This window comes from Zingiber officinale, chromosome 5B (genome assembly GCF_018446385.1).
Source record: "Zingiber officinale cultivar Zhangliang chromosome 5B, Zo_v1.1, whole genome shotgun sequence".
NCBI lineage: Eukaryota > Viridiplantae > Streptophyta > Magnoliopsida > Zingiberales > Zingiberaceae > Zingiber > Zingiber officinale.
The window spans coordinates 122,739,799-122,760,481 of NC_055995.1; the positions used below are offsets into that span (position 1 = coordinate 122,739,799).

Below are 20,683 nucleotides of genomic sequence, written 5' to 3' on the forward strand. Positions count from 1 at the left end.
TGTCATGTTAACTTGAGCAATTAAACCTATCTTTGCATCGTGAATTTGGCATACTCCATCTTTAATAGAGATCTCATACCCTTTTTCTTGCAACTGACCAATACTAAGGAGATTGGTCGTTAGATCTGGGACAAACAGAACATTAGATATTGTATGAGAAGAATTTCTTTTGGTTTGGATAGTTACCATTCCTTTTCCCATGACAGAAACTGTAGAGTTATCACCAAATTTGACTGTGTTGCGAAATGATTCATCCAGTTCAGAAAATGCCGTCTTATCTCCACACATGTGATTGCTGCAGCCAGTATCTAGATACCACATATTTTGTTGGGTTTCTTCATTTACCTGGCACACCATTAGAAGAGAGACTTCTTCTTCCTTTTCAACAAAGTTAGATCTTTCTTCATCTTGTTTATTCAGATTAGTACGACATTCTGACTGATAATGACCATACTTATGACATCTATAGCATTCAATATTGGACTTATGTTTATAAGTTGTTGAATGATTACCTCCTCTTCCTCTTCCACGAGATTGATTTTCTTGGTGCTGGTGACGTTGTTGTTGGCTATCACGATAATTACTTCCTCGTCCTTTAAATTTTCCTCTTCCTTGCCTTTTATCTCCTCTTTGTGTTGACTGATTTTCTGTTGAAACTTTCAATGCTTGCTCCTCTTTGTCTTGCTGGTTGAGCTTCTGTTCATGAACCAACAAGGAACTCTGCAACTCATCAATTGTAAGTTCATCAATATCTTTTGACTCTTCTATTGAACAGACAACAAAATTAAATTTTGGTGTCATTGATCGAAGAATCTTTTCAACAATGGTGACATCTTGCATTTTTTCACCATATATCCTCATCTTGTTGGCAATTGCCATGGTTCTTGCAAAGAAATCTGAAACAGATTCCGCAGACTTCATGCGTAAAGTCTCAAATTCTGTCCGAAGACTTTGAAGCTGCACCCTCTTAGCCTTGGCATTTCCTTGATACTTCTTCTTCATGCAATCCCAAATATCCTTGGATGTTTCTTTGCTAAGAATTGTCTCCAAGGTTGCTCGATCTATGGCTTGGAAAAAATAGTTCTTTGCCTTAAGATCCTTGAGCTTCAACGCATCTAACTCTGATTTTTGTGCACTCGACAGCATTTCTCCAACTGCTGGCTCTGCTACTCCAGATTCAACAACCTGCCAATACTCCTTGGATCTCAAGAAGTTCTCCATTAACATGCTCCAATGGTCATAGTGACCATCAAAGCGTGGAATCGCTGGTTGCACAAAATTGTTTTCGGATGCCATTGAAGAAAACAATTTATCACACAAAATAAACAATTTATCACACAAAATAGGAACAATATAACAAGTCACCACTGTCACCTCCCTCGAAGTCCAAATACTATTTAAACTTCTAATCTCCCTCGAATTCGGCCTTCGACGCTCTTTCGATTCACAATTTCTTGGCCGGATCTGTCCCCACTGTCACCTCCTGCCTTCTCCGTCGTTCTTTTGAGTTACTTATGTCTTCGGCACTGCATGCACCCGGAGGAAATCTGCTACGGCAGCGAGATTTGTGGCTTCAACAGCTACGAGGGAGGGTTTGGACAGAGAACAGAACAAGGGAGGAAAGTGAAGGGGGACAACTTGGCTCTGATACCACTGTTAACAAGTTAAGAGGAAACGAAACTGAAAGCTCTTGTGAAATGTATTTCTACGAACAGAAACAGAGCCTATAAATAGGCTTATTACAGTAGAATCCCTCAAACCATATCTCCTATTTAATAGGATCTAAAAATAAATCAATAAGCCTAAAACTAGGACAAACTACGACGTGGATTACTTGGACAAACTACGACGTGGATTACTGGCTACAATTTCAACTAGATAAAACTTTTAAATCTTATCAGTATGGAATTGCTTTAACCAAGATAATGCCTCATTCAAAATATAGTTGCAAAATCAAATCATCTAGTTATTTACCATGTTATTCATGTCTCAACTTATAGTTTCTTTTTATAAACCAAAGTCATGCATTACTTTCGAGTATCATTATAATGGTATAAGTATTAGGTAACTAATGTTTTAGAGTCATTAATAATGATCAATATGTCAAATATATTATCACTATCTCCAAGCATCAATCTCATTACTTCTGAGCATTATTATAATCACCTAAGTAGATGTGACTAGTGCTTTCGAGCTACTAATAATGGTCATTACGTCAAATATGTTTTCATTGCCTCTAGGATTAATCTCACTAGTTTTGGGCATCATTATAACGGCCTAAGAGCTAGGTAACTAGTGCTTCCGAGCCATTAATAATGTTTAATGCGTCAGAGATATTTTCATTACCTCCAGGCATCAATCTCACTGTTTCTGAGTATCATTAGAACGGTCTAAGAGTCAGATAACTAGTGTTTCCGAGCCATTAATAACTGTCAATATGTCAAATATATTTACATCTTAAAAATTGCATTCTGGTTATATTTTCATCTCACTGGTTCTTCTTGGTTATGTATCCTTACATTCTTAAAAATATGGGTGTTACTTATTCTATAGAACTTTTGCAAAACATATCAATCTAGTCATATTTATTTTGGATTTATAAGAGCATAACTTTGTTGATATTTATGGCTTAGTTTGACAACACAGGGATCTCCCAGATTATAAAAAGACTAGTTATTTATATTGTAAACAGAGGCATCTTCCATAAAATACCTTCTGAGTAGTGAATATAAATAAATACTAGGAGTGATATAGCAGTGGTTGACCCAGGAGATGATATATTTTTTTTTACATTTACTCATACTTCATTCGACTTTGTTCTTCAGTTTGACTTGAAGGAAGGACATTTGATGGTAACTAGATTTTTTCTTCAAAGAATAATCACCATTGAACATACACTTAATCAAACTTCATTCGACTTTGCTATTTAGTCTAACTTGAAGGAGGGACATATGATGGTAACCAGATTTACCCCCAGGGATGTAGCATGTTCTCCCAAGCAATATAGTCGAGCTCCTCCTTTTTGGGACAAGTAATATCATCAAAGCCTTGCAGGGCAATATTACTAAGTTTGGCAGAGCAACAATCACAAAGTTTTAGTTGAACGATATTACCATGGGTCCGCCAAGTAATATCATCAAAGTTCCACCGGGCAATGTTACGTAGTTCCACAAAGCAATGTCAAAGCCCAAAGCTCGGTCGGGTATAACTATCAGTGTCCGTCGAGCAATATCATAAAAGCTTCGCAAGGCAATGTTACTTAGTTCCGCAAAGGGATTCGCTAAGCAATATCATCAAAACTCCGCAGAGCAATGATGCTTAATTCCATAAAGCACTATCGAGGTCATATTGAGTAACAATGCTCAGTCTCACAGAGCGATAGCAAAAAGGTATGCCAAGCAATATCATCAAAGCTCTATAGCAATGACGCTTAGTTCCAGAAAGTAACATCATTGAGGTTCACTGAACAATAATGTTAAGTTCCTATAGGGCAATTATATTAAGGTCCATAGAGCAATACTACTGGGTGAGTCTTTCATCAGGAAGCTTTTGGTTGTCAACACGCGACACTCAATGATTGGGAAATAAGTGATGGATGTCAATTGTAGTTCCCTTGATTCTTTTTTCATAATACGTGGCAATTAGTGAATGACGGATGAGTAATGATTGTTAGAGATGGTTCCTTGGGAGCTTTCTTTACTTTATGTGGCAATCACAGATTGGTAGCACGGTAATGAATGGATCATCAAAAACTGTGTCTTCACTGGCTTGGGTGAGAAGTAAAATGGTGTGAAGGTAGGTGATGTGGAGATTATCTGCTAATAACTATATAAACACCCCAGATGGTAAATTCTAGGTATGATGGTCTTCTATTTCTAACTAGCGGAGACAACTCTTTCTTCTTTAAGTTCTTCTTCTTCTTCTTTTACTCTCTTTCTCTTCACCTATTATTCATTTGAGCATCGGAGGGATAACGGCCGAGGAGCCAACCCAATTCTAATCGATGTTACTTTCTCAGATCCGCAAAGCTATACGACAGAGGACTTGTTGAGAATGAGGAGCTAGAGCGAGTAGAAAATGAGTCATCAATTATATTTAAAAAAATAAATTATAAATTTATTAAAAATGTATAAAGAAGGATTTGTTTTTTTTTAAGTTGCATATGTATCGGATATAGAGAAATCAAAGTCCACTTGGTTCACTTACATTTTGTCCTTTCACACTATGAAGCGGTGTTGTTTCTCATTTTCATTTCTTGATATCATAGTGTTCGTGCTTGCAATATCAAAGCCTTCTACTTGGTTATTTAGAAGTTACAATTCTTATATTATTTTTTGGCTCTTGTCCCATCATCAATTAATGTTTAGACTTTTAAAGAGCCAAGAGACAAAATAGATCATCGTTTATTCAATATATAACCTCTGGCACTAAATATCCGTTCTACAACAATAGTTGACACTAACATAGTTAAAATTTCTATAATGAAATAGATGAGAAAACTTTTAGCCTCATGTGTTACCATAGTAGAATATCAAAATCCCACTTACTATCAGCCTACCTCTGTTTGAATGGGGTGAGCGAAGATTCATTAACGGGAGGGGAATAGAGGGAAAGAGAAGAGAAGTAAAGTATTTATATTCTCCTTATTTGAGAGTGTTGGTGCAACATCCCTCAGGTCAAGGTTGACCTGGTTGACCAAGCTGAGTCTTGGTTCGAGTTTAGATGTTTGACAATAAGAAATTGATTGAAGAAGAGTCAAGTAGGTCAAGGTTGACCGGATACTTGACTGGGAAGTCCTAACTGGGATGTTAGGTAGAATGGAAGTCCTGGTGAGTGAAGCCAGGCAGAAGGAAAGTCCTAGTGAGTGAAGCTAGGCAGATTGAAAACCCTAGTGAGTGAAGCTAGGTGAAAGTCCTGGTGAGTGAAGCCAGGTGAAAGCCCTAGTGAGTGAAGCTAGGCAGATGGAAAACCCTAGTGAGTGAAGCTAGGTGAAAGTCCTGGTGAGTGAAGCCAGGCAAGAGAAAATCCAGATGGATCAAGGATGATCGGACATCTGGTGTTGGGAAGTCCAAGTAGGTCAAAGGATTGACTAGATACTTGGTACGAGGAAATACAGATAGGTCAAAGGGATTGACCAGACATCTGATGGAAGTCCAAGTAGGTCAAGGGAGTGACCAGATACTTGGCATGAATAGAAAAGTTCAAGTGGGTCAAAGGGATTGACCAGACACTTGGTGGGAAGTCCTAGCAGGTCAAAGGAGTGACCAGATGCTAGGCATGATGTACCAACAGGTCAAGGTTGACCGGATGTTGGTTTGGTAGGTTTGGGACTTGGTTTTGGGCAAAAACCAAGTACTGGATCGATCAGTGGATCGATCCAGGCCTTTTCTAGCGAACAGAGAGCCTCTGGATCGATCCGTGGATCGATCCAGATGTCCCAATCAATCAGTGAATCGATTGGGACGCTGTTGTTTCGCGCGATAAGCGCTGGATCGATCCGTGGATCGATCCAGGCGTTTTTCCAGAGCACAGAGGCGCTCTGGATCGATCCGTGGATCGATCCAAAGCCTCCCCGATCGATTGGGAACATTCGAATCGATCGGGATCCGACCGTTAGCGTCGATAAAGGCCGCAGGCGCACGATTCCTTCGGCATCTCTTCACCGATTCACTCCAGATCTCTCGCCAGCTCCTCTACAGCATTCACAAAGCTCAGATCGCCAGTTCTTGAAGGATCTTGGAAGTTCTCCAAGTCAAGAGGCGGATCAAAGCCAAGAAGAGAAGCTAGGATTAGGGTTTATACTCATTGTAAGCTTGTAAGCTTGTATTTCTTGTATCCTTTCTCTCTCTTCTTGTATTGAGTCGTGTAGGGCTTCTCCGCCCTTGGTAGTTACCATAAAGGAGAGTTTTACTTAGTGGAGGGTGTGTGTGTTGGTGTGGATCCTTGGATTAGTCACCTCTTGTGAGGTGGATACCAAGTAAACCAACCGTGTTAGCGTTGTGTGATTGTTTCTTTGTATTTCCGCTGCACATCTTTGAAGAAACAAGCAACGTCAAGCAACGTCGAGCAACGAGCGAACGCGACGAGCTATTCACCCCCCCCTCTAGCTACTTTTGGTCCTAACAAGTGGTATCAGAGCAAGGCCGCTCTTCACCGGAATCATCGCCGGAAGGGTCAAGCATAACAAGAAAAGCTAGAGGGTGAAGAAGTTGAAGCAAATTCATCAAAAGTCAAAGATTTCAAGAAGCTCAACTTCAAGATGCAATTCCAAGATGGACTTGGATTTGACACAAGGGTGGCTCCACCGTACACTTCCACGAACTTCGATTCTTGGAAATCAAGAATCGAAAACTTTCTTATGATGGAGATAGAGCAATGGTTTGCTCTAATGGAAGGATTTGAAGCTCCAACAAACTCCAAGGGCAAGCTTCTCAAGAAAAGCAAATGGAGCTCGGAGCAAGTCCAAAGGTGCGATGCAAATGACAAAGTGACCAAGCTTTTGGTCAATTTATTGCCAAGCACCATCCTTTGCAAAATTGGAGAATTTGAAGATGCAAAGGAATTATGGAGCAAATTGGCCAAGCTTCATGAAGAGATCCCCTCCACTGTACAAGAGCAAGAAGTATCCAGAGAGGGTGACTCTTTGGAGCAAGACCAAGAGGAGGACTCCGAGGTTGAGAGATGCTCAACCTCCGAAGAAGAGGAAATCCAAGAAGCTTCATCCTCAAGGGAATGCAACGAAGGGAACAAGGAGGGAGCATACTCCTTGTTTCATATTCAAGATGATGAAGCCTCCACCTCTAGGATTGAGGGGGAGCAATCCTTGGTGACACCGGATCAAGAAGAAGGAGAAGTTTCTACATCCGGGTCAAGAGAAGAAGAGGAGGAAGAAGCTTCTACCTCCACAAGTCAAGAAAAAGCAAATGGAGGAGAATCAAGGTCCGACCAAGAGGAAGCTTCTACCTCCGGATCCAAAGGAAAGATGCCACCCCTACAAGCAAAGGTATAAATATTTCAATTAATAATAAAATCATATTATATGCTTTGAGTGTAGGGAACATGGGCACTACAAGAGCAAGTGCCCTAAATTGGCCAAGAAGAAGGGCCAAGTGGCACAAAAAGGCAAGGTGAAGCCCAAGGAGATCATCCCCAACACAAAGAAGAGCAAGGAGCATATTATATGCTTCTCTTGCAATCAAAAGGGGCATTACCGAAGTCAATGCCCCAAGGGGAAGAAGGTGGTCAAGGCTCAAGGAGGCACTAGTCAAGGGGGAGCCTCCAAGGTAAAGAAGAAGGTATCTTTTATTGAGCCTACCCCTTTACATTATGGTAAAAAGCATGATAGTTCTAATTTTTATCATTTTAATGCGATTTACCATAAGAATAGGAAGCATGAGGGCTTTAAGGAAAAGCATGTGGCCCTACATGCCAAAACTACTCAACCTAAGGTTAGGAAGGTAGATGAACACTTGGGCAAGAACACTAAGGATAATAGATACAAGCCCAAAAACAAAAATGCTCATGGGTGTAATGAAAAATCAAAATCTAAGGATTTAATGATAGAAAATCAAGTCTTGAGATCAAGACTTGATAAAATGGAAAAGACCCTAAAAAGGATGGAAAATATCCTAAAAGGGCAAAATGAGCATAACCTAGGTTTAGGGGTACAAAAGCCATCCAATGACCATAGAGGTTTGGGATACAAACCCAAAGCTAAAAGGGATGTGCCTAGTTATCATAGAGTTTCATATAGCTATGGAACAAACCCTAAGTCTAGAGGTCAAATCAAAGATACAAGGGAAGATATCCCTAGAAGTATCTTTGCAACTAAAGTGACTAAGAAAGTCACTAACAAGGTCACAAGGGAGGCTATCCCTAGAGTTGACCTAGAAAATGTGACCAAGGCTTCTAAGAAGCCCAACAAGGTCACTAGGAAGGTATCTAGGGAAGTTATCCCTAGTGAGTACCTAGAGCATCCAAGGAGCACCAATAGGTGTTGGGTTCCTAGGAGCATTTTCTCTACCCCATAAATGGGTTGGAGAGTGTCAACTCCGATTAGAAGGGTAGTTAACCCAACTTTGAGGAAATTGACACTCAAGGAGCATTTTCAAGGTTTTGTTAACCTTTGAAAATGAAATGGAATTATTATTTACTCCTTGAAAGAGTAAAATATGTCTAATGGTGGAAGAATTGATTCTAATCTTAAATGGCACATATTGGGAAATTCAGAAGAACTACCAAGTTGGGATTTTGGTATGTTCTTAGGAAATTTAAGGCGATCCGGGCCTTAACTTAAAGGTGCTACTCTTGTGGAAAAATGAAATATGTCAACATTTGAGGATATGCTTATTTTCAATTGACATACATTAATCAAGGGAATTAGAAATGCCAATTTAAGCTTTGGCACTTTCTTGAAGCACTTTAGGGCAATCTAGGTTTAAGTTGTAAGTTTAGCTAAGATTTTAAGGATACTTAGATAGTTAATCTAGGTATATTTTATTTATGCTAAATCTTGCCATGATTGTTTGCCCATCATATGCCATGACATCATGTCTATTTTTGCATTCATGTTTTATTATGAAAAATCCAAAAATACCATGTCATGACATTCATACATCATGTAGTTATAGGAATCTTTCTTTTGAAAGTTATTTTATTTTGATGTATGCCATAACATTATCATGCATTAGTTTAATTCCTTGTAATTAAGGACAAATGACATTTAACAACACTTATTAACAAGTGATATCCTAGGTGGATGTCTAATATCTCTAAAATGCCTAGATAGATATGCATGATCCCTAGATTAGGGCAAAACCAAAATCTTCATCTCACAAAGACTATAAGGTGGCTTGTATGTGTTTTAGTGCACATTAGATACAAGTGAGATGTTAGGATGATGAACAAAGCTCAAGATGTTGATTCAGTGCATTCTTTTGAGTTTTTAGGTTCATCAAAACACATAGTTATGTGTTTTCCCATCATTGGGAAAGCTAATGTACAAGTCAAGTGCATTATGCCCAAGGAACATGATGGGATATTGGTTTTGAAAATGTTTTTAAAATGTTTTTGGAAAACCTTGGTGAGAGCTATCTTTTGATAGTAATCACCATTGAATAGTTAGACACAAACTTGAAGAAAACGCTAAAGTTTTAGCAAGTTTTCAAGCTTGTGTCAATCTTTGAAAATATGATGTATTTTCATAGAAAACTATTTTTCGATGATTAAGTATGCCCTAAATAATGTCTACACGAAATTTCATGATTTTTGGATTTTTGTAGAATTTTCTAAGGGTTTCTGAAGTTGACTGAAATGGAATTTCAGCAAATATCAGAGCTCCGATCGATCCATGGATCGATTGGAGTGCCTGAATCGATCCGTGGATCGATTCAGAAGGCAAGTCTCCCGCGAGTAGAAGCTCTCTGGATCGATCAGCCGATCGATCCAGGTAGTCTGAATCGATCAGTGGATCGATTCAGAAAGGTTCAATCGATTGGAACCCAACTCCAATCGATCCAAGTTGCTGATTTTGGCTGGGAAGGCCTGATTTCAGCATCTTTGAGCCTCTTTGAGTCTAGGTAACCATTCCAAACCCCTAAAATACATTTGTATACATACAAAGAGTGTTTTCATGTGAAAACAAGGATGGATTGGTTAAGGAAGGCTTCATTGAAGTTTAGGTTGAGGTTTATTTCAAATTTTGAGTATTTGAACCTCAAAACTTCTAAATTTGGGTTTCCTAAAGGTTTAGGGATTCCAAGTCATTGTTGGTGCAATGACAGAAGTTACCACCATGTCTTTAGGGGGAGGGACTCTTTAAAAACATGAAAAATTATTTTTCAATGAACCTTGGAAGGTGGTTAACCTTCTTTGAAGAAAATGCTCATGTATGAGCTTTTGAACTTGAAATGGGGAGTGGATATCCTCATTAATTCAAGTGGGAACTCAAGTGGTTAGAAAATGCTCAAGGTTGGGTATTTGTCTACATTGAGGGAGAAGTTAAGGATAAATGAAGGGTATGAGATCTTCATTATCGTGTTGATCACAACGAGTGATGTTGTGAACAACGATGAGCAACTCTTCAGGGGGAGAGTCGCCAACAAATGGATTTGTTGATGTGTACCCAAAATTGGGGCATGGGTTGATGTGTGCCAATAGGGGGAGAATGAAAGGACCTGTGAATGGGTGTAAGTTAGGCTTTCATTACCTAGAGGGAGTGTGCCCTCTTAGGGGGAGAATGAAGAGCTTAATTTATGTGTTCATTACCTAGTGGCATGAAGATTGAGGCTATAGGATTAGCCTAACTTACATGTGGTATTGTAAGTGCTATTATGGTATTGTCAAACATCAAAAAGGGGGAGATTGTTGGTGCAACATCCCTCAGGTCAAGGTTGACCTGGTTGACCAAGCTGAGTCTTGGTTTGAGTTTAGATGTTTGACAATAAGAAATTGATTGAAGAAGAGTCAAGTAGGTCAAGGTTGACCGGATACTTGACTGGAAAGTCCTAACTGGGATGTTAGGTAGAATGGAAGTCCTGATGAGTGAAGCCAGGCAGAAGGAAAGTCCTAGTGAGTGAAGCTAGGTAGATTGAAAACCCTAGTGAGTGAAGCTAGGTGAAAGTCCTGGTGAGTGAAGCCAGGTGAAAGCCCTAGTGAGTGAAGCTAGGCAGATGGAAAACCCTAGTGAGTGAAGCTAGGTGAAAGTCCTGGTGAGTGAAGCCAGGCAAGGGAAAATCCAGATGGATCAAGGATGATCGGACATCTGGTGTTGGGAAGTCCAAGTAGGTCAAAGGATTGACTGGATACTTGGCACGAGGAAATACAGATAGGTCAAAGGGATTGACCAGACATCTGATGGAAGTCCAAGTAGGTCAAAGGAGTGACCAGATACTTGGCATGAATAGAAAAGTCCAAGTGAGTCAAAGGGATTGACCAGACACTTGGTGGGAAGTCCTAGCAGGTCAAAGGAGTGACCAGATGCTAGGCATGATATACCAACAGGTCAAGGTTGACCGGATGTTGGTTTGGTAGGCTTGAGACTTGGTTTTGGGCAAAAACCAAGTACTGGATCGATCAGTGGATCGATCCAGGCCTTTTCTAGCGAACAGAGAGCCTCTGGATCGATCCGTGGATCGATCCAGATGTCCCAATCGATCAGTGAATCGATTGGGACGCTGTTGCTTCGCGCGATAAGCGCTGGATCGATCCGTGGATAGATCCAAAGCCTCCCCGATAGATTGGGAACATTCAAATCGATCGGGATCTGACCGTTAGCGTCGATAAAGGCCGCAGGCGCACGATTCCTTCGGCATCTCTTCACCGATTCACTCCAGATCTCTCGCCAGCTCCTCCACAACATTCACAAAACTCAGATCGCCAGTTCTTGAAGGATCTTGGATGTTCTCCAAGTCAAGAGGCGGATCAAAGCCAAGAAGAGAAGCTAGGGTTAGGGTTTATACTCATTGTAAGCTTGTAAGCTTGTATTTCTTGTATCCTTTCTCTCTCTTCTTGTATTGAGTCGTGTAGGGCTTCTCCGCCCTTGGTAGTTACCATAAAGGAGAGTTTTACTTAGTGGAGGGTGTGTGTGTTGGTGTGGATCCTTGGATTAGTCACCTCTTGTGAGGTGGATACCAAGTAAACCAACCGTGTTAGCGTTGTGTGATTGTTTCTTTGTATTTCCGCTGCACATCTTTGAAGAAACAAGCAACGTCAAGCAACGTCGAGCAACGAGCGAACGCGACAAGCTATTCACCCCCCTACTTTTGGTCCTAACAGAGAGGAAGAGAAAGTTCATTAAGAGGGTGTTTGGCTGAGCTTATAAGTTCTCTAAAACAGCTTATAAGCTATTTTGGAGCTTATAAGCTCTTCAAATTTGTTTGGTAAATTTTTTTCAAACAGCTTATAAGCTGTCGAAATAAGTTGTTTGGGAGATTATAGGCTGTTTTTAAAAAGTATGGAAGACCCTACTTTTTAAAAAAAGATCTTATTTTAATAATTTATTTCTCTAAAATATCCTTATATAATTTCATAAATTTCCATCTTATCCTCCATAAATTTTTATAAGCCTAATATCTTTTTATCTCCGCCGACTTTTCTTCCAACGTTGTGTCATCTTCTCCGCCAACGCCTCTTTCTAATTTTCTCTCCCCCGGTCCAGAAATTCACCGAAAACCCTCTATTAATGAAAATCTCAAAACCCTCTATTAATAGTATTATACCATTTTTGGTAATTTTATTAATAAAAAGATCTTATAATACCAAACACATCAATATCTTTAAGTTGATGTAATAAGTTCACCCAAACACTTTAACAACTTATTTTTAAAATAAGACCTAACAACTTATAAGCTCCTAAAATAACTTATAAGTTGTACGAGCTTATAAGCTGTTTTTAATAAGTTTAGCCAAACACCCTCTAACATAACATGTGTTACTATTTTTGGAAGGAAAGTGAGAGTAATAAATGTTAAATATATAAAGTTATAAAATTATCTTTACTTTTATTAAAGAGTTACGCGTTCAAAAACTAAGTACATCTTGCATATATTTATTGGTTAAGACTTATGCATTCAAGCAATTGGTGCTCATTTGTTAAAGTCAGCATCGTCATCGACGTCAAAGTCGGTGTCGACGTCAACGTCGAAGTCGGTGTCGACGTCAACGTCGAAGTTGGTGTCGACGTCAACATCGAAGTCGATGTTGGCGTCAACATCGAAGTCGGTGTTGGCGTCTGCGTCGAAGTCGGCGTCAACGTCGACATCGACGAAGTACGAGCATTGGGCGGTGTAAGTCAAACTATGCGAGTGGTTTTCGTCATTATGCAAAGAATACATAAAATACTAATTTTTAGAATTAATATAATAAAACAGGAATAAAATTGAAATATTTTTTTTTTAAATTTCCCTCACCTTTCCTTAGACCCCAAATCGAAATGTAATTTTTTTTTTTCATTTTATAGGTAAGAAAGATTAAAATTTATCCTTCCTTATATTTCCTTTCCGTAGCTTAATTTCTCCTAAACAGAGTTTTAAGTTTCCCTTTACTTTTTATACCCTTTCCTTTTCTTTTCTCACCTTCTCTTCCTCCTATCTTCCTCCTAAATAGTGTAGTGCGTAAATACATAAATAATTAGAAATAAAAACTTTCAGTTTCCGCGTATTTAACAAATTCTTCAATTTGGCCCATACCTTTTTTTTTTAAAAAATAACAATTTACCCTAATAAATTTGATAAAATCATAATGAAATGACCCAAGTCAATTAAGTCGGTAAAGTGGCCATAATTTTTTATTCTTCTAAAACATAAAGCATTTATTTTTGAATTTTATGGGGAGAAAGTTGAAAGGTGTGCTTTATTTTTTTAAAAAAATATTAAAATGATACATCATTACCTGAATTGATAATTTTAAAAACAGTGTGGGCTATTTTGGTATTCAGAAAATTAATACCACAGAGTAAAGATGAATATATTACAACCTCAGATAGAAAGAGCAATATAAACAGACGCAAGAAATCCATTGAACAAACAACACCACCACAACTGCTATTTCTATCGTGCAGGCCAATTAAACAGTGATGACAACACAAATTCGCACACAGCAGCAGTAGAGACGACATGGAAATTCATACCTACCTTGGCAAAACTACTCGACGACTGATTGGCACTAGCTCAGAATCCAATTCCAGTAGCTCCAATGGGCCGATGCCGATCCCTCCAGAAGCAAGCATCCGGCGTCAAGCTTGCGGACAACCTCATTGGCTCTGACTTGCACCGCGTAAGCACCAGCGGCTCGTAAGCAAGAGTTGGCACTTGTGCGTGCTTGGCCACAGCATTGATTGTTAGCTTCTTCTCCGTGTCTGCAGCGAGCAGGGTTGGTGCTGGAGGACGGCAATCATCTTGCATTGGAGTGCCAACTTCCTTATTCTCATTAGCGATCTCACTAGCTTCGTCAGTGCTAGTGACCATGGTGGTGGTAGCTGCAGCAGTGGATTTTGAAGGGTGGCGATTCCTCTGGAGAAAATCGTCGCTACAAACCCAAGTTTCTTTTGAAACCTCCATCGACAGTTTGGGTTCATACAGCATTAACAGAAGGCAGTCAGGCAAATCAGGGCTCTTCTCTTCCACACCCTTTTGTCCTGTTTCCTCTTCTATCCTAAAATGTTGTCTGCCTCCGTCTTCTTCTTCTTCTTCTATTCCTCTGCTATGAGTCTTTGGAACCTCAAAGATGTCATCTTTTCGCCCCATATCTGTGGCAGAGTCTTCTTCTTCTTCTTCTTCATTCTGTTCTTGATTCATAGGTTCCTTTTCTAGTTTCAAGCCATCCTTCTCTATAGAGAAGCTCCAAGTTTCCTTCCCTTCACTGGAGAAGCTAGATCTTCTTACTTCCTTCTCAGTATTAAAGCTTGGCCTCCTAGCCTCCCTCTCAGTGGAAAAGCTATGCCGCCTGCCCCTTTCCTTTGAAGAAGGGTTATGTCTTCTTCCTCTTTCCTGTGATCTTCGACTCATTGTTCTCTCTTGCTTGTCTACTGTGGAAGGGCAGCTGCTAGATCTCATTATTATGCTTGGTTCCTTCCCTGTTTCTCTTTCTTGGAGAGGACTCTCATTGGGCATTTCGTTCGCGTCTATCTTTTCTCGTAAACTAGCCTTTTCCGATTCAACTAGTGCTATTTCTTGCTCTTGTTCGTCTCCTTCTGCATTTTCTTTCCCTCCCTCTTCGAGTTCAACGACCTCAGCAGCAGTAGCCACTTCTCCTTGTTCCTTGAACTGACTTTGCTTCTCCTTATCTGAATTCAGCTCCTCTTTTTTCAACTTTTCCAGTGAGTCGTCGAATTCTTTCATTAGTTGTTCTGTCAAAACGGAATCTTGATTCTCTTGCTTGGCTTCAGGTGCTCTTGTTCCCTTTTCTTCTCCTTCCATTGCCACATTAGACTTTGCACATTGATCACCGTTTCTTTCATCACTGTTTCCTTCATCTTCATCTCTTTCCTCTACGCGGACCTTCATGGCTGGCGAATCCAGCAAACGAGTCGTCAATGCCGCCATTCTCACGGGATCAGACCTGCACCTCATCAGTAGAAGGGCATTCCTCGGAGGAATGCAAATCTGCACCTCTTCTTGTTTCTCCTCCCCTTTCCCCACAAGCATCACCACTTCATTTCTCTTCTTCACCTCTACATCAAACCCTAATTCTTCCCCCTTCACCCTCTCCGCTATTACCATTCCCATCTCTCTGTCTCTTTTCTCTTCGACGACAACGCTAAAGACGCCCCGTTCCTTCCCCTCCTCGCTCTGAGGAACCGCCACTGGCCACCTTGCGAACACGGCGCCATTTGAGCTCCACCACTCCTCGCCGCATTCTTCAGCTCTATTTGCACCCGATCTGGAGCAAGAAGAGGAGCAGAGGGACCTGCCACCGCAAGGGAAGAAGCAATTTATGCTCACCGGGAGGCGATTCGCCCACTTGTGCTTCCTGCTCGGCCAACATCCTCGCGATCCATTTCCGTCCTCCATCCTCCTAAAGCTCGCCTCGGTGCCACTCCCCCTAACGGATCTCGACCGCACCACCGCCGCGACCGCAGGGGAAGCCTTCTTCTTCTTACTCTTGACCCGTACCTGGCCTATGCAGGTAACCTTCGGCGAGGACGGCTCCGCGGCCTCAAAGGCGACGCCTTTCCGCCGCCCTCCGGCTACCAAGGGGAACATCGGAGACTGGCCGCCCTTCACGCTGCCGCTGCTGCGGAGGCGGCGGCTGCGGGAGGAGGAAAGTGCAGGAACCGCCGCAGCCGGTTCGCGACTGCGTCCGGGGCTGGGAAGCAACCTAGACGGTGGCACCCGCATGGCTTCGCCGGAGGAGAAAAGAGCAGGAACGGACGAGAAAAGAGAGTGCCGCCGCCACTCGGTGGTGGGCAACGGGATCGGTCGCCTCAGTCAAAGCCTAGCGAACGCTGCAGCCGTCTCTCTCGTTTGTAAAAGTTAGCGTGCAGATCCATAAAAGCTGTCCCAAGCAATTAAATTAAATTAAATTAAATTCGGCCCACAACGAGAGATCTACAAAACCAAACTGTTTTAAACAAAGTCTGTCTAAGCAACACAGCTGTTTGATCAGAGTTCCTTCAGCACATGCGCTGCGCACGATGTTTGTACAGTTCGTAGCACTGCATCAATAGATGCTGAACAATTAATGAATAGATATATTTTTCGGTTAAAAAGAAGGGGCCAAAGCAATCATTCACGCCTGTGATCAGAGAGAAGGAAGGCGCACGAAACGCACTGTGCTGTGCAGTGTCCCTGTCGTTTTGGTGCTTTGATCGGCCACCAACCCATCTCTTATTCGTTTCCTTGAAGCGATTTTAGAGTCCGGCGCTCGGTCAAACTGAGAATAAGTGCGGGGGGATGGAGCTGCCTGTCTGGAATCCTATTCTTTGATTTCAAGGCACTCATTTCGCAATTTGACAGTCCTGCTCAATTCGACTGTGAGACCTACGGCTCTGCACAACTCGACAGCCCTGCTCAGACTCAGTAAACTAAATAATGAAAGATACTCTAAGTATTCTTTTTTATAAATCGATATGTAGAATTAGAGATAAGGATATGGATCATTATTTTCTTATAAGTGAAGCAAAAGTATATCTCGCTTGCTCAGGCGTAGCTTCATTGGCCGCCCCCACCACCTGGTGGAAGAGGGATGAATTGCAATACGAATTAGTAGGAGTGATAATAGATGGGATTCGATTCAGATTTATATCCTCAAATCTTATATCTATCATCAGGTATCGTACATTTATTCTTGTATTTGTACTTATATATATATAATTTAATTGAATATATATAGTCTTTTAATATTTTCCTTTATTCAGATAGGATATTAAATTTTCCGTCAAATTTAGTCATTTAGAGAAAATTATCATCCTACTAATAACCCCTTAAATGACCTTTTGGATAAAAGAAATTTATTTACCGAGAGAATGAATCTTAAGATATTTGAACTTTACTTTTATAATACAATCTATCATCTGTATATCAATTCACAATATCTTACACTAGTGGCGGCATTATTTTTTTATAAGTTTTTTTTTAATTTACATTAGATATTTTACTTACGTCGACTAATTCTAGGGTAATCGACCCAGTGCCATAGAAGCTCCCGATCAGTCATCAAGGTAAATCGAAAAATATTCGTAACGGGTAGTCTATCAGTCTAGTGTTATTAGATCAATCATCTATTAAGATAAATTTCTCCGTTAATTTGTCGAAACTGAAACTTAGAAATTGAAAAAGCATTCTGTAGCTAGATCATTGCCCGAGGTGTTATTTTTTTTATAAGTTGGTAATAAAATGTGAGATTGTTACCTATCCTTCTAGGGTGACCTTCACTATCTAGAAGGATTATAAATCATAAGAGTTCTCATCCAATAATAATAACATTACTCATCGACATAACTAACGGAGTATTTTATATTAGTAGAAAGTTAACCTAATTCTATTAACAATAATATTCTTGTATGAACTAACACAATCAGTCCTAACACATTATATAATTACACTTATCCCATAAATAGGATGAACGGTGAGGGATATATACAAAAGGAGGTAAATCATGAACCTAAGTAATCAGTAATTAAGTTGGTCCTCGTGCTTGAAACTTACTGTTCTGTGCTCTCCCTTTTATCAAATTATTCTAATTTAAGATTTATAATGTTTTTAAAACATGGAAATTTAATAGATTATAAGACTAACACACTAATCTATCTATTTTACATATATTTTTTTTAAAAATTTTTTGATCGTTTAGTTTTATTTTAAAATTTACATAGGTCTATATAAATCGATAATTTTTATATATCCGAGTAACAAATAATATCACTCATCCTAAACAGTTAATGTCATTAGTCTCACCCTAAACTATAGACAGATAAATTAACAAAATATTTTATCCTAGTACAATGCAAAGATCAGACAATTGACACTTAAACATATTAAAAAGAACACTCAAAAATCAACTGCACCAGCCGGTCGATAATTTTTCTATATCGAACAAAAACTCAGACTAAGAAACATCTATATTTCTCTCTTTATCTGTTCCTATCTCTTTTCACTAAAACATCGACTCATTAATTTACTTCATATCTACTTCTTGCCTATTCTTGTCTCCGCAGTCTGACACAGTAATTCACTCTTCCTCTTTTTAAAAATATTTAAATTACTGAATAACGATTCCATCTCTGAAAAATAGTTTGTCAGAAACCGAAAGAAAAAAATTTAATCGTTTTTTAAAAATAAACACTAAAAATCATATGATCCTAATTTTCAATCATTTATTGCTACCAAGGCTACTAGAGAGTAGGATAGCCATTGATTTGTCACAAATAATTAATTTTTTTAATAGATTATACCATTATATAATTAAACTTAGGTCAAATCAAATTATTCGATACTTTAAATTTGAAGAATAATCTTCTTTTTTCTTTTACCCACCCTTCCCATCTACCAGATTCTTATACAACTCTCAAGCCAACACAAGTCAATCTTCACAAAGAGAACACAAATTTATTACTTTTCCTCCTTTTCTGTTATCAATCCACCCAATTAAACAAGCTTAAGGCTTGAAAACTGATAACAAAATTGAAGTGAACAAGTCGAGCATGAAGAAATCCTTCACGCAAATAATTGTGATGACTCCTACTCTAGCCATCAGATTTAGGTTCCAATAATCAACCATTCAAGTAAACAGTCGAGATTAAAGAACAAGATCTGGAGGCTAAATAGGGCTCATCGTGTAAATTTTGGAAGACATCTAAGAGTTCCTTCTTCCTGAAGAGGCCTACATATCTTACATGGACACACCACGGCCAACTAAAACACAAGTAAAACAAGAAGTGATGGTTAGTTCAAATTAGCATTACATCGTGCTGAATCTCTACAGAAGCAAGCTGACAACCAACAACACATGCACTTGATGTTCATTGCCATAAGAAAGCTAAGCAATAAAAGATAATGAATTAAAATGAAATATTGCCAGGTGAAATCCTCAAACCACTGAGGAGTTTGACCTACGATGACAGAGTATCGAGCAAAATTAACACTTTGGGGGATACTAAAAGATAATTACATGAACACTCATTCCATTATATAGAACTTTGTTTGCATGCAAAATAGTTAGGATAAGTACCATACGAGGCAATGAAGCAACAGAAGTACTACAAGGATTAGTGAGCTTTGTATAAACTTAAACTATCGCTCTTAACGGTTCATATAAGTTTATAATTGCGAAATGCAAGTCAGAAAAGCATGTTCATCAAACCACGTCCATCATAAGAGTAGTTTGTATGCGTTCTCTCTTCTTCAATCATTCTTCACCAACATTCACCAGCTCATATTCGACCAGCGATAAGTTGTTGTCCGCCTTTACCTCAAAATTAGCTGGTTCAGCAACCTCGATTCGGCCCCATTTATCGACAGCAAGCCGCATGCAGCCCTTGAACATATCAATCTTGGCATTTCGCAGGATGACAGTAGCGCCAGTTTTCAACAAGTCAACTGCCAATTTATGAAGTTGGCAAGGAAATTTTTACCAATTAGTATATACTACAAGTTGGAGAAGAACAGTCGAGGGGGCTTTGAAATTGTTGGCTGCAGCAAACGATTGTCTATGTTTGGTTGCATGAGTGTGCTTGCATATAATAACTAATCAAGACAACAAATGAAAGTAGGATAAACCAAATCAACAATATTCTTTGCGCAAAACTTGAAACGCCAGAATTAATACAAGTCAATTAACGCACTTTCCAATTAGATAATAGGCATCCAACTAACCATTTTTCAGAAGAAAAAAATGTAACAATGTAACTGATATGATGAAACAAGTGATAGGTGTAATGATAAAACTGAGTAATGAGCCTACTCATACCCAAACAAAAGGATTACTACAAGCTAATAAATTTAAAGGCAGAAATTAAAAAGTTGAAGAAAATTGTCAGGATGATGCGTTTCTATGAACTTTACTAAGGGGCACGCCAAGAGAGATGGCTAGAACAGTATGCATTTGATTATAGGAGTGCTGTGAACGCCCTATAACAACAGATCATGGCTAAAACACCCTACATCACAAGAAAGATGGCGTGAATCCCAGAGAATCAGTTTTACCCTCGAGCCGTCGGATCTAAATCTACGGATTCCGCTTCAGCAACAAGGCACGTCGGCGCCGTGCTTCAGATCGGCCATCGGATCTAGATAGACGAAGAGCAATACTAAAAGACGTACCTTGCTCGTTGCGGGCGGTGAAGACGATGCAGGCGGTCTCGTCTCCGATGAGGCATTCGGCGATCCGCGTGGGGCGGAGATGGGCTGCGGCGGGGCGGCCCTTGTGGAGCACAGTGTTGGAAGTGACGACCTTGACGACTAGGGTGTGACCGCTGGTGCCGGGCTTCAGCTGGTCCACCTTGGTGAAGATAGGCTTGCGCTTGGCCGGCTTAGCTCCCTGCCCTTGCTGCCGCTCCATCGAGGCCCGATCTGATCACAAGAAACCCTAACCCTAAAAGAAGTAAGAAAGAAGAGGCGGAATGGAATCGAAATGGAATGCGAAGGAGAGATGGCAGAGGCTACAATTCAACGAATAGAGAAAAAGAGAAAGAGAGAGAGAGAGAGGAGAGAGAGAGGGGGGATAAAAAGGACTAAAGGAGTACGAT

At 39.9% G+C, this 20,683-nt stretch overlaps 2 protein-coding genes across 2 annotated transcripts; both read right to left on the reverse strand.

The window, feature by feature from the left end:
* Positions 1-13,515: 13,515 nt before the first annotated feature.
* LOC121985742 (eukaryotic translation initiation factor 5B-like) lies at positions 13,516-15,990 on the reverse strand. The gene has a single exon (XM_042539360.1). The coding sequence runs from the start codon at positions 15,834-15,836 to the stop codon at positions 13,668-13,670; it is 2,169 nt and encodes a 722-aa protein (XP_042395294.1). The 5' UTR covers positions 15,837-15,990; the 3' UTR covers positions 13,516-13,667.
* Positions 15,991-19,090: 3,100 nt separating this feature from the next.
* On the reverse strand, positions 19,091-20,662 carry LOC121985743 (uncharacterized protein At4g28440-like). Its single transcript, XM_042539361.1, has 2 exons — positions 20,259-20,662; positions 19,091-19,535 (listed from the first exon to the last, which is right to left on the reverse strand). Exons 1-2 carry the CDS (start codon positions 20,494-20,496, stop codon positions 19,345-19,347), a joined length of 429 nt encoding a protein of 142 aa, XP_042395295.1. The 5' UTR covers positions 20,497-20,662; the 3' UTR covers positions 19,091-19,344.
* Between the last annotated feature and the right edge of the window lie 21 nt (positions 20,663-20,683).

Bases quoted from the DNA above. Each gene is read 5' to 3' on its own strand.
- LOC121985742 (XM_042539360.1), bottom strand. From the start codon at position 15,836: ATGCGGGTGCCACCGTCTAGGTTGCTTCCCAGCCCCGGACGCAGTCGC.
- LOC121985743 (XM_042539361.1), bottom strand. From the start codon at position 20,496: ATGGAGCGGCAGCAAGGGCAGGGAGCTAAGCCGGCCAAGCGCAAGCCT. The intron at 19,536-20,258 runs GTACGTCTTTTA...ATAAATTGGCAG, and splicing joins CACCGCCCGCAACGAGCAAG to TTGACTTGTTGAAAACTGGC.